General features: G+C 34.1%; 3 protein-coding genes across 5 annotated transcripts in view; 1 reads left to right on the top strand and 2 right to left on the bottom strand.

Moving 5' to 3' along the window:
- LOC108691783 (inhibitor of growth protein 3-like) overlaps positions 1-2,838 on the bottom strand; it is a 3,841-nt gene extending 1,003 nt beyond the window's left edge. The window contains exons 1-5 of one of the 2 annotated variants that reach the window (XM_018199687.1): positions 2,637-2,838; positions 1,731-1,802; positions 1,190-1,549; positions 533-956; positions 2-184 (exon numbers count right to left, since the gene is read on the bottom strand). In XM_018199687.1, coding sequence (XP_018055176.1) covers positions 2-184; positions 533-956; positions 1,190-1,549; positions 1,731-1,802; positions 2,637-2,664 — 1,067 coding nt within the window. In that variant the 5' untranslated portion in view covers positions 2,665-2,838. Of the gene's footprint in view, positions 185-532; positions 957-1,189; positions 1,550-1,730; positions 1,803-2,636 lie in introns of both variants that reach the window. The other variant, XM_018199688.1, reaches the window with a different exon arrangement.
- The window catches only part of LOC108691784 (anaphase-promoting complex subunit CDC26-like), a 7,110-nt gene extending 3,130 nt beyond the window's left edge, over positions 1-3,980 (top strand). The window contains exons 1-2 of one of the 2 annotated variants that reach the window (XM_018199689.1): positions 2,449-2,655; positions 3,649-3,980. In XM_018199689.1, coding sequence (XP_018055178.1) covers positions 3,653-3,874 — 222 coding nt within the window. In that variant the 5' untranslated portion in view covers positions 2,449-2,655; positions 3,649-3,652 and the 3' untranslated portion in view covers positions 3,875-3,980. Of the gene's footprint in view, positions 1-2,448; positions 2,656-3,648 lie in introns of those variants that run through there. The other variant, XM_018199690.1, reaches the window with a different exon arrangement.
- Positions 3,981-4,121: 141 nt separating this feature from the next.
- LOC108691775 (general transcription factor IIH subunit 3) lies at positions 4,122-5,535 on the bottom strand. The gene is made up of 6 exons (XM_018199677.1): positions 5,526-5,535; positions 4,928-5,424; positions 4,724-4,846; positions 4,512-4,647; positions 4,348-4,384; positions 4,122-4,252 (listed from the first exon to the last, which is right to left on the bottom strand). Exons 1-6 carry the CDS (start codon positions 5,533-5,535, stop codon positions 4,177-4,179), a joined length of 879 nt encoding a protein of 292 aa, XP_018055166.1. The 3' UTR covers positions 4,122-4,176.
- Between the last annotated feature and the right edge of the window lie 7,212 nt (positions 5,536-12,747).

Below are 12,747 nucleotides of genomic sequence, written 5' to 3' on the forward strand. Positions count from 1 at the left end.
AGCAACCATATCGCCGTACGAAACTTGATTGCATATGCAATAGCGTGGTTCGTTCGGATCGTATGTCCAATCCGGATTATCCGGATCCACTACTTGCGTGGTTGTGGTAACCACTGGTGGAGACACAGGCTGTTGCACTGTAGCTGCGATCACGCTCGAACTCGGCACAGTAGCTGTCACTTTCCTAGAATTTGTAATAGCAAAACTCAATCGGGACAGCCGTTATTGAGATCCCATAATCTTGATTTGACGCGACTCGTTGATTCGCGTAAAGGAGGTACGGCAGTATCTCATGCCATGCTTAGCGCTAAGACTATCGTGTTCACACGATCGTGTTGTTTGAACAATTGCTATACAAGAAATTTTTCTATAAAATAAAATACAAAATTGTAAAGTATCCCTAATATAACAAAAAGTAATCTCTTAATCCAAATTATTGGAACTTAAAGAGAATTTATAAATAAGGGGCAATTTAATTATTTTGAGTAAATTTAATTACTATTTGTTTCTTCATTATATATTTTCTACATACTTTTTATGCTTCTTTGTAGTCTCCTGGATAGCGGCAATGGCAGTTTGTGCCGCACCGGCCAGTTCCCTGCTGAATTCCGCAGCATGTACGCCACCAGTGTTAATAGCCTCATAGCTTGCCTTTAAACTAGCCGAACGTCTACCTTGCTGCATTGACTGCGTGGCCGCGATCGCCTGTGACGCTGCTGCCGCAATGGCATTACCACCGGCGCCGATGTGGCCAAGATTATAACATACTGATCCCACGGAATTAGCAATCGCTGCCGGCGCCGGCGTGACACTATTCGTTGCGATAATGGGCGCGGAATTCGCTGATGCCGGCCGTGACTCCGGTAAACTTGTCGTTGCTGGTAACTTCTCAATCACCAGCCTCTTTTCGACTGATGTGGAAGATGCATTGGAGTCCCGTCGCTTCTCCGATCGAGCTGAAATTTGCGTAAAATTTGGAGAGTACGTCTAAAGATTGTTATATATTACAATTTTATTCCATTTATAAATTTATAATTTATAATTAGTGACTTTTATAGATTATCCTAAAGTATCTCCTAATAATGTCGATGTTTTTGAGAGATTAAACTAATGCATTTTCCATTTTTATATTGAAAGCCATTTGAATTGAACATGAAGTTACATTATTATGTAAAAATGCTATACTTACAATGGCTATGATTATCTCGCGTTCTGCTCGGCGTGAAACTGTAACGATTTTCTTTTTGGCTGCTATTTGTGGGTGGCTGATCCAATTCTAGGGATCTCTTTTCCAAGATTTCGGTGATACCTTTATTGTCTGCCTCAAGTTCCATTTTGAACTTGTGTAGCTCCTGATCGAGCCTCCTCAGGTACCTGTCTACCAAGTCGTACATCTGATTGGCTAAGTGCACCTTCTCATCTGCATCTTCTAAAGTCTTGTAATACTCTTTTCTGATAGCTTCGTACTCTGCTTCCTTTTCGCTGGGTTTCATCTTCTTGGCATTGGAAAAAAACGTCTTTACTTTCTTTTCCAGGCTATCCATGGAATCTGAAGGTAGTTGATGTTAGTTTTATCACATAAAGGAGGCACGTCCGTGTCTCGCGCCATAGCTTAGCGCTGAGACATTACCAGTGTCTCCAGATAATTTAGAGTTTTTTTTTTATCACTGTTATTATTTCATCACTATATTTTTATCACTATATTCTCTGTTACATCAAATAATACATACTCTGTACACCTAAATCCATCTCCCTCATCTCTGTAAATCGGTCCCGTAGCTCTTGCGGAAGATGCTCGATCACTGAAACCATAAGACAGACATTAGCAAAAAGATAATTAGAGTTTTATATTTTACATAAAGTAATTATTCTTGAATCATTTATTCTTGTAAATTTATTTATACTTTGTTCTTAATAATCTCCAGTTAATAGATAATGTCTTTTCATTTAATGTCACAAGTTGACACAAATGTTTTTTTCTTTCTTGACATGCCTTGAATAACAAGAACAGAATGACATTTGTGTTGACCTGTGTCATAGAAAATACTCAATATAATGTAAGTAACAAATCCTTCAATTGCTACATGAACTTACATTAAACAATTTTATTTACTTCATTCGTTTATAATAACACCACATTCAATAAAATTAATATTTTTTTGACAATATTCTATGACTATTCTCATAGTGTATTGAACAAAAAAATTGCGACTATGTAAACAGAAATTGTACTTTAGAGAAAGAGTTTTTATGAATTTTTAATTCTGTACAATGAAATTCAATGTTGACAAATGCAGGATTGCAGATTTAAATAATAATTTATTATTTTTTTTTTATCTTGGCAATATAGCAACAAGCGTTTCGTCGTGTCGACGAAACATTGCGCCTAACCTTTTGACGCGAGGTCGCATTATCAAGCAAACGCGCCTTCCCCGTCGCATTTTACAGCGATCAGGTCCAGGTCGCGTAAAAGAAGGTGCGGATCGCAGTCCGCAGAATGTAAACAAAAATGGCTGCATTTGTCGCGGAACAAATCAGCCCGCGAGATTCTAGGTGATTTTAGGTTTTAGGTTAGCCGCGCGCCACGCGAAGAGGTTAGGATTCTAAAAGCGAGCCGTGCCATTTCTCCTACGCACTTTCAACGTAATCTTCGAGGTAAAGCATCTTCCCGCGCCGTCGATTGCCTGCGATTGATATACTTGACTAGTAGTCGCCGGACGTCGTCGGGTAGCCGCAAAATTTCGCGGGAGTTTGCAGGAAAACGCGCTGCCCGATTGAAAGCGTGCCCGCGCGTGTCCAGTCCCTCCGCAATTCGCATTCGTATTTGTTCGTATTTTCGGGACGCTTTCAGCTTTCAAGTCTTAGCGCGCTTTCAGATTTGACTTTCGGTCTGAAACGTTCGATCGGGATTTTCAAGGGAGTGCGATCGCCGCTATGACCTACAACGGGCTTTGCCAGGCGACAACGAGGCTCGCGCGAAGCAGCCTTGGTTTGGGATTATTTGCCATATTTGTCGTATACCCGGTATACCATATACGCGAAGAATATCAGGAACGTATCGAAAAATTTGGTGCCCGGAATATTATCATTTCTTCACTTTATTCTTCATTAAATTTAGTCGATTACGAGAAATCAACCGGAATGCGTATTTAATTTTGGAGCACTTGCAATTTTAGCGAAATTTAAAGGCTTGAAGTTTAATCTATGATACACTATGCTTCTTGTTTCTTGCTTTTTACCTTTTTTAGACATCACTTGCCTTTTTATTTTTTTATTATGTTTCTTGATTTTCTGTTGTCCGAAATAAAAGTTGATAAATTTTGAAAGAGTAAAAAAAACACGACTGTTTATAAAATATCTTAAAAAGAGAAAGAAATAAAAGAATAAAAAATAGAAAACAAAGAATACATTGTAGATTAGGCTTATATATCGAAAAACAAAACAAGATTTTTCTTTTTGCTTTCTATGCGATTATTTTTATTTTTCTCGATGTGCACATTTTATTTGTATTTTACTCATTCCTGATTTTTCGGAGAATATAGGCGCGTTTCAGAAGTCGCACATATATTTGCGAATCATTATTTTCAATTAAATTCTGACAAGATTCGTTATACATAAAAAAAAACAATGTAATGCTATTTTTTTCAGTAAAATGATACGACGAAGTCCAACTCGGATAGAAATGCGTTTGGATGACCTGCAAATATACGAGGAAATAAGGAAAGCACACGAGTCTAAGAAAGATCCCGAAAGAAAAGCGTCCTCATCCATGAATCCACCCTCATGGGGAGGCAAGATTCCTCAGAGCGAGATTCAGGAACGCATTGGTTACGTGCCGCAACATCCATCCGCGCACAATCGAGCCACAACATAACACTCGATTCAAGACTTGGGATACGAATTACAAAATGAATTGAAAGCAACAGTCAAATTATGCATTCCAACTAATTTTTGATTTTAAACAGTTGAATACATTTATACACAGATACGATTTATATTAAACATATTCGAAAATGATCTATTAAAACAGATATAATTTTTTAAAAATGAATTTGTTCAATTTTATGCAATTAATTACACCAGTTATGATAAAAAAATTATAATCCTAAAAACAGTTTTTACAACATGACATTAGTTTTATTTACAAAATGTAATTGCTATGTGTGAAATATACAATCAATGAACGATATCTACGTTTTTCTTCTTCTTCTTCATCTTTATTGGCATAGGTCCTGGCATCTTGAATACCGTGCTTAAAAAATTCACAATAAGTTCATAATTATCATTTATGATATATTATTTTAATATATGATATAATTAAAAAATATCAGAACTAAAGAAACTTACTGGCAAGTAGTACATATTGGACTGAACTTACAGAAGACTAAAAAAACGATAATACCTTTTTAATACGAATAAATTTAATATTATGTTTATATATTGTTTTTTACATTGTTTCACATTAATTACAATATTCTTAAATTATTGATCAGATATAATTTTATACTTACTTGATAAACATATGGAACAAACATATCCAATATCAATAAGTTCCTGATGGCAAAAACACGCTGCCCTATAATCCACCTTTACTGGCGGAGGAAGAACCAATTTAGATCTAACACTGGGATCTGGCAGGAAAACCCACTAAATTATAAAAAAAATAAATCAGTATACATAATAATTGCATTTGTGTTAATAAAATTAAGCATGCACAATTCACCAGTAAATACTGCAGCAATCCAGCAAGCTGTGGCACCTTCAGGTAATTACCGCCAGTAATATCGCAGCCCTGTTGCAAGAGTGTCAGCTCTTGATCCAAACTGCACACATCCAAAATGACATTCTGAAAGTAGCCAGGCGGATGTTACGAATTATCTGTTATTCTGTTATTGTAATACAAAAATCCAAGAGAGAGAGACAAAACCATTCTCTGTGCAGTGAAGAATATGTTCATGTAATTCATGTACTGTGTGGCCGAGTCATTGCTGGCAGTAATCACCAGCATCCTAGGATGCAACTTCTGGCCAGCGACCTTTTCTCGCTCCAACCGAGCGATATAGCACAATGCCATACTGAGTGCACCAGAAATAAGACTCTCCATATTCAATGGAACATCCATGGAGATTTCATTAATTACTTGCTGCAATTGCTGACGTACTGTGCGTTCTACCATGGTAAACTTTTCATACTGTCCATCCATCTGTCTTATTTCTATTGCGTTTTCACAAGGATAGAGGAATCTAGCACTATGGCCATGGCATGACATTATCGCCAGTTCATTATTGGATGATTGCATAAGGTGAGCATTGGCAAAAACAATTGTTGAGTCTAAACACTGTGACAGTATTTTGGTTTCTTGCTTCACTATACGCTGCATTGGATTGACATCCAAAACAATCACCAACAAACTCGTCTCTATTTCTAAAGGGCATTTATAAGTAAATGAATAAACAAAGATCGGACAAATAAATTCCAATTTAATTCTGCAAGATAACGTATTGCATATAAAAACCTTAACATACCAATTGACATTTTGTTAGAATTCTCTTTTTTTTTAATAATTTTCTTTCTTTAAATTAGAAATTTCTTTATTTTTTAATTATAATATATATATTTTTGTAAATGTTTTGTTGTGTTTTTAAATTTATGTGCAATTAGAAGTTAATAAACAAATATCAAACATACATAACTGCCATTGCACAGTGGAGCATAACGCCACTGATGCCAATGGTTAAATGATCACGTTAATAAGGTAACTCATGTTCAGCATTCAACTGTTGCGGAACAGATCCGTGAGCGCTTGCTGCTATTGGATGATCTAAGAATGAAATCACACGGTACGGGAATCAGCATGCAGGACAGAGGATGCGTGATTCGAACAACCAATCAGCGCTCTTCTGCATTTTTCTATCTCTTTCCCACGATTGGCTATTCGAATTCTCTGTTCCACATGTTGAATATCGTGTGATTTCATCCTAAGGGTGTCCCATGCAGCAGATCGTGCGTGGATTCGCGTATCGCCAATCACAGAATCATTCTCTTAAATCTGCTTGCGAAATTTGCAAAATAATTTTCTAAATAAGTTAATAGTAGCGAGCGCCCACGGATCCGAACAGTTGAGGCCATAAGTTTGTTTTTTATTGTTGCACTTTAAACTGGGGTAATAAGTTGACTGTTGAAACAAAACAAACATATATTTATTTCATTTTAACTTATTGCATTGTGTATACCAGTTCAGAAAATAGCAATAAAAACCAGACCTCATAATTGGCGCGTTCGGGAAGACACTATTAGCGCAACTTTCTCATACTATCTTCGTTGTTTATTAGATATAAAACAAGGATAGAGCTAATAGCATTTTCTCGAACATACCTATGGTCGTTCGTTTTGTCTCTCGAGAGCTGTAGGATTCACACTATGTACATCCGTCATATGACGTCCGACATTCATCATAACAATAAAATATTAGGAGGTCGATTGTGTATCTTGAAATGAAGTGAAAATTACAAAAGTGAACAAATTCACTAGAATATTCATAATTTAATTGATCCTAATTAATTTAATATATGATTATCTAATAATCATTGCTCTCTTTTGTAATTTTCATCTCATTTCAAAATACACAATCGAGTCAGATGTCTTATAACGAATGTTGTACATAGTGTGAATCCTATATTTCAACTACGCTAAGTTCATTCGGAGCGACCCTGAATAGCTTCCGAGAAGCAATACGAACAATATTATTTAATACATTTACATGACTTGAAACTACTATATGAAATATATTATATGAAATTGGTCAATTACAATCATTCCATTCTTCAGAGGAATAGATTATGATTGGCCAGGTTTATAATATCGATATTATAATTTCGGCATAAAATATGCCGTGGCCTATTCTACAATAGAGTTATAAGCAATAAGTCGTAAGAAATTAATCAATCATAGTCGATTATTCTTCTCATACTTAACTGTGACTGGCCAATTTCTTACGGCTACGATTTGCCTATTGTAAAACAGACATAACAGAGGTCATTACCTAAGCTTTAAGTCTTAAGCCATAAGAAATTGATCAATTATAGTCAATTATTCTTCTTAAATTCAACTATGATTGATCAATTTCTTACTATTTAAAACTTAAAGCTTAAATAATTACTTTTTATAAAAAGCCTACAATTCATCGTAATAAATGTCGGATGACAGACCTGACAGATCTGTTCTACAATAGAGTCGTAAGCGGTAAAAAATTAATTAATCATAATTGATTATTCTTCTCATACTTAACTGTGATTAGCCAATTTCTTAACAGTTTACGATTTGCGAATTATAGAACTCTATTATAGAACAGGCATTAGCCCGGATCTATAATAGATTTTTAAGGAATGGAATCACAATTGATTATTCTTCTCGCATTCGGCTGTAATTGATCAGTTTCTTAAGACGTAAAACATCTATTGAGAATCTGGACTAAATCCGGATTTACAATAGATGTTTTAAACCTTAAGGATGCCATCTCATGACGCGTATCGCTGTACGTGCGTATTCGCGAATCGAAGCATCCGACCAATTACTAGCCTAGTTTCCACCGAATGTTTAATTCGGATCAGAATGTAAGAACCAACCAATTACAGTCGAGCATTCCCTTCGTTCGATTGTAATAGGGAATACTCGATTATAATTGATTGATTCTTACATTCCGGATTAAACTCTCGATGAAAACTAGGCTACTGACAATCCGTCGTTTTATGTACGACAATTGTGTCCTTAATGTCCCATGGTTCGTGGGTAAGTGGATCGCAAATCATAGAATAATTTTGTTAGATCTTGCAAATTCGCAAAAAAATAGTATTCTGATTGGTTCAAGTTGACATCTTAAGGTCTTTAAGGCTGCCACAAATAAAATTTCTGTAACAGTAATTTAAGCCGTTGAATTAACGAGAATACTGCTTTAGATCGGGTTCGCACCTTGACGAAAAAACGAAAAGCGGATAAATGGAAGCCAATCAGAACTCGAAAAGACAGAAGCAGACAAGCGAAATGTACTGCCTACTACTATTGCATGTGAACCCAGTCTTAGATCTACGTACTTTAACGGAAATAGAAATAGCAAGAAACTTATACATAACCTCGCAATAAAGTGAATTTCAACTGGTTGAAATTCATCTTATATTTACTGTTATTTTCATTTGCGTTAGATTACGTAGACCTAAAGCATAATATCCTGATTGGTTCATCGAAAGTTATGTCTTATGGTCACTGTTGTCATGGAATTTTGTGTGCGGCAGCCCTTAGAATCATTCTACACAACTTGCGTAACCGCATAACATATGCAGAAAAATTCAAATATAAAGAAAATCTAATTGTATTTTACGTTTGCCTTTATGACAGAATTGTGATTGGACAAATTTCTTTATGCATACGGTTATGTGGGTATACAAGTTGTGTGGAATGGCCCTTATGCCTGTTCTACAACAGAGTCGCAGGATTGCAAGTAATTAATTATTTTTTAAATTAAATTACACGTTTAATTGACAATTGAAACGATTGAATTTAATTAAATATCATTCAATTGACGACTGATTTAAGCGGAGTTAATTAAATGTTCAATTCCTTCAATTAAAATAGGCAAATTCAATTGAACACCATTCAATTGACTATTGATTTAAGCAAATTTCATTAAGAGACATTAAATTAAAAATTAAAATAAGAAAATTCAATTAAAGATTATTTAATTGACTTGATTTAATCAGAGCCAATGAAAGAGAAATTGAAAATTGAAATGAGCGAATTCAATTGAACATCATTCAATTGAGGATTGATTTAAGCAAATTTAATTGAAACTCGTTTAATTGAATATTGAATCATCAACGATAAGCATGCATTATGACAATAGATCGAGCAGATGCGCTTATTCGATGAATTTTTAGAAATTAATATCTCGTTTATTATTGCAAAAATTGCAAAATAGTCATTTTTTTAATTCAGTTTAATCCGCTTTAAGTAACGAGAGGTCATTCTAAGATACTCTACTGTGTGTGTGTGTGTGTGTGTGTGTGTGTGTGTGTGCGTGCGCGCGCGCGCGCATACACCTATATACATTATTCTCAACAAAATTGATAGTACACGATTTCAAGTATGCAATGGTTAATTGGATGATGCTATCCTAACTATGCAAAATTTTTGTAGACATTTATCGATATTTACTCTTCTTTGTAAACATTTATACAGTATCTGCTACTTTTTGCTCGATAATATTGAGATTATTTCACGTGTGTTTTATCTTCTGAATTGTACATGTATTCTTTATGCACTTTTTTGCACTAAACTTCTGCAAATAAACCTGTGTTATATGTGTTAGTAGTAGTCAACGTGTATCTAACAAAATCAGTTATGTATAAAATTAATATAACTGTATACGGTCATTAATCAATTGTCAATTAAATAATGTTCAATTGAATTCTATTTCAATTGTCAATTGAAGGACTTTTAATTAAAATCGTCTCCGCTTAAAATCGTCAATTGAATGATATTCAATTGAATTTACCAATTCCAATTGCCAATTAAATGTCCTTTAATTAACTCCGCTTGAATCAATCGTCGATCGAAAAGTTTTAATTGAATGTAGGGGAAATAGGAGCAAAAATTGTTAGCAATTTTTTCCGTACTGTATATATTTAAATTAATGAATGCCTTTGCATTGCTTCAAGTACATCTTTAACTAGATAGTCAATTTTTTTCTGATTTGTATCTATGTCTTTAAATACTGAATATTAAAATTTTCTATCAGTAGGTAAATTGTAACAACTTACCCCACTGCGGTGTAAATTGTTATATTTATCATTATCATTGGAAATATATATATATATATATATATATGTGTGTGTGTGTGTGTGTGTGTGTGTGTGCAGTGTTTGATCTTATCTAGATAAAATTATTTAGATGGTCATCTAGATCACGGGTGCCCAATTAGTTAGTCTGAAGGGCCATATTTCAAATTTTGACTATTTATATTTGCCCGCGAGCCTTCCTGCCGCGCACGCTTTACTCACGTGGAATTTTTTTTTGGAATACGATTATATTTTGGAATACGATTGTGGGTGTGGACCGGATTGAAAGATTACGCGGGCCGGATATTAGGCACTTGTGATCTAGATGAAATTTTGACGTCATTTTATCTTTATTTAAATAATAAAAATATTAATTATCTTTATCTGCATTTTAGATGAAAAAATGTATCATCTTTATCTACAATGACGTTTAGATAATTTATATTTTCGCATTGCTAAAAATGAATATTAAAATATTTTCTTCTATGTAGTTCATGTTTGCAGAAAAATGTTCAGCCTCAGGAAGAGAGTGGATTGGATATATATCTAATAACATATATAATCATTCACTTGCAATTAAATGAATCTTTTTATTCATGCCTCAATATCTTTCTCTTTTTCGTCAAATATTAAACATATAATTATCTCATTTTAATATCCAAAAGTATATATTAAAGTTCTAAGCTGCAATCAATTTGGACGCTCACGCGTTTTAAGCATTTGTAATCATTCTGTCTTTATATATCAATAGATATAAAATAAGAATAGAACTGAAAAGTGCTGAAAGCACCAAATTGACCGGAGCCCTAGATTTATCAGAGAAGCACAACCAGCTTATGTCAGTATCACAAAACTGTATTAAAAATGGCATCTTTTGTTGACAGAATATGAAATCCGCCAATCATCTATTCATCAGCCATTTTTAATATCAATAAATGAATCTCATGATTGGCTGCTAGTCACGCCAATTAAGACGGAGCATTTTCATATTTGGAATTAAAATCAAAAAATCTAAATTCTCTTCATTTTTATCCAAATGTAAAAAAATGATTTTTAAGTTTAACATATCTTTACCGTTATCAACATCAGTAGAGCTCTTTCAGGACAACAAATTTATGTACCTCGACGAAATCGTTTATGCGATAATATGTTTAAAAAGCTATTGTTTTTATGCAATAAAAATTTATGAATAAATGTGTGAAGTTAGCTCGACTCTGATTGGTTAACAATTATGACATTCTTGCGACCATGTAATTAATATAGAGGAAAAGAAACTGTAGAATTTTTATGATTCTTTATTATAATTTTTTATTATTGTATTTTTTAAATTATAAGAGACGAATAAATAACGAATTATTAAATATTAAAATTATTAAATTTAATATTTTTAAATTATTTTAAGAAAAAACTGATACCTTAATTTATAAACGAATAAATTGTAGTCTTAAAATTAAAAAAATTATCTGAAACTTTTCAGATAAATTTATCTATATTATCTAGATTAATTTAAATATAATCATCTTTATCTCATCTAAGATAAATTTTCAAATTTCCATTTTAACTTTATTTAGCTAAAATCATCTATGCACAACTATATATATATATATATATATACCAGGTGTACAAGTATGAAATGACGATTTTTTTTCCAAGAAAAACACGTTAAATTCGGAAGAATGATAAAAAGAGATTTATTCAAAGTATACTCCATTGCTAGTTACACATTTTTTCCATCTTTCGCAATTTGTGGATACCACGCCAGTAAAAATCTTCCTCTTTTGCCACGAACCATTCATCGAGCCATTTTTTTCACATCTTCGTACGAACCAAAGCGCTGCTCAGCAAGTGCGTGACCCATCGATGCAAACAAGTGATAATCGGAAGGAGCCAAGTTTGGTGAGTAAGCCGCATGGGATCTTCCCAGCTGACTGTTTCCAACGTGTCCCGAACTGGTTTTGCCGTATGTAATGGAGCATTGTCATGGAGAAAAATGACTTTGTGTTTCCCCTTTTTGGTATTCTGGTCGTTTTTTAAGCAGCGAACGGTTCAAATTGATCAATTATTGTTGATAGCGTTTGGTATTAACCGTTTCGCCAGACTTCAAGAGCTCATAATAGACCACACCCTTCTGGTCATCAAACATAGAGCATCGTCTTCCTGCCAAAGTGATTCGATCTTGCGATCGATGTGGATGGTGCGCCTGGGTCTATCCATGATTTTTTGCGCTTGGGATTCTCAAAAAAAATTCACTTTTCATCCCCAGTAACGATACGATGCAAGAATGACTTTCTTCTGTATCGTTCGAGCAAAATTTTACATGTGTTTTTGCGCCTCTTCATCTGTCTCTCGTTCAATTCATGTAGCATCTATCTGTCGATTTTCTGACTCTTTCTCATCTCTCGTAAGCGATTGGAAATAGCTTGTTGACTAACGCTCAATTATTCTGCGAATTGTTTTTATATTTGTGAATCATCTTCATTCAGCAATGCTTGCAATTCCACGTCTTCGTACTTTTTGGGCGGTTTTCCGTGTTCCTTGTTTGCAACATCGAAAACTCCCATTTTGAAACGCTGAAACCATCGTTCACACTTTTTTTGCGATGGAGCATGTTCACCATAAGCTTCTCCAAGTAATCGGTATGATTCCGCAGCAGTTTTCTTCAAATGAAAACAAAAAATTAATGCTGTCCGCGAATGCTCCTTATTTGGTACAAATTTCGTCATATTAAATACAGCAACACAATACTATGCAAACACTTTTCAATCAAATCACTTTGCGCGTTTAACACTTGTTGATGATACAATAAAATGACGTTAAATAATGTTAAATCTTTGTACTTCACACTGCATTGGTGCGCCATCTGTTTCTCAAATCGTCATTTCATACTTGTACACCTGGTATATATATATATATATAT

Source organism: Atta colombica, unplaced genomic scaffold (assembly GCF_001594045.1).
Source record: "Atta colombica isolate Treedump-2 unplaced genomic scaffold, Acol1.0 scaffold52, whole genome shotgun sequence".
NCBI classification, from domain to species: Eukaryota; Metazoa; Arthropoda; class Insecta; order Hymenoptera; family Formicidae; genus Atta; species Atta colombica.

Excerpts from the sequence above, each read along its gene's own strand:
- LOC108691775 (XM_018199677.1), bottom strand. Across the intron at positions 4,847-4,927 it reads TCTTCACTGCACAGAGAATG|AATGTCATTTTGGATGTGTG; the intron begins GTTTTGTCTCTC and ends GGCTACTTTCAG. Across the intron at positions 4,648-4,723 it reads GATTGCTGCAGTATTTACTG|TGGGTTTTCCTGCCAGATCC; the intron begins GTGAATTGTGCA and ends TTTATAATTTAG.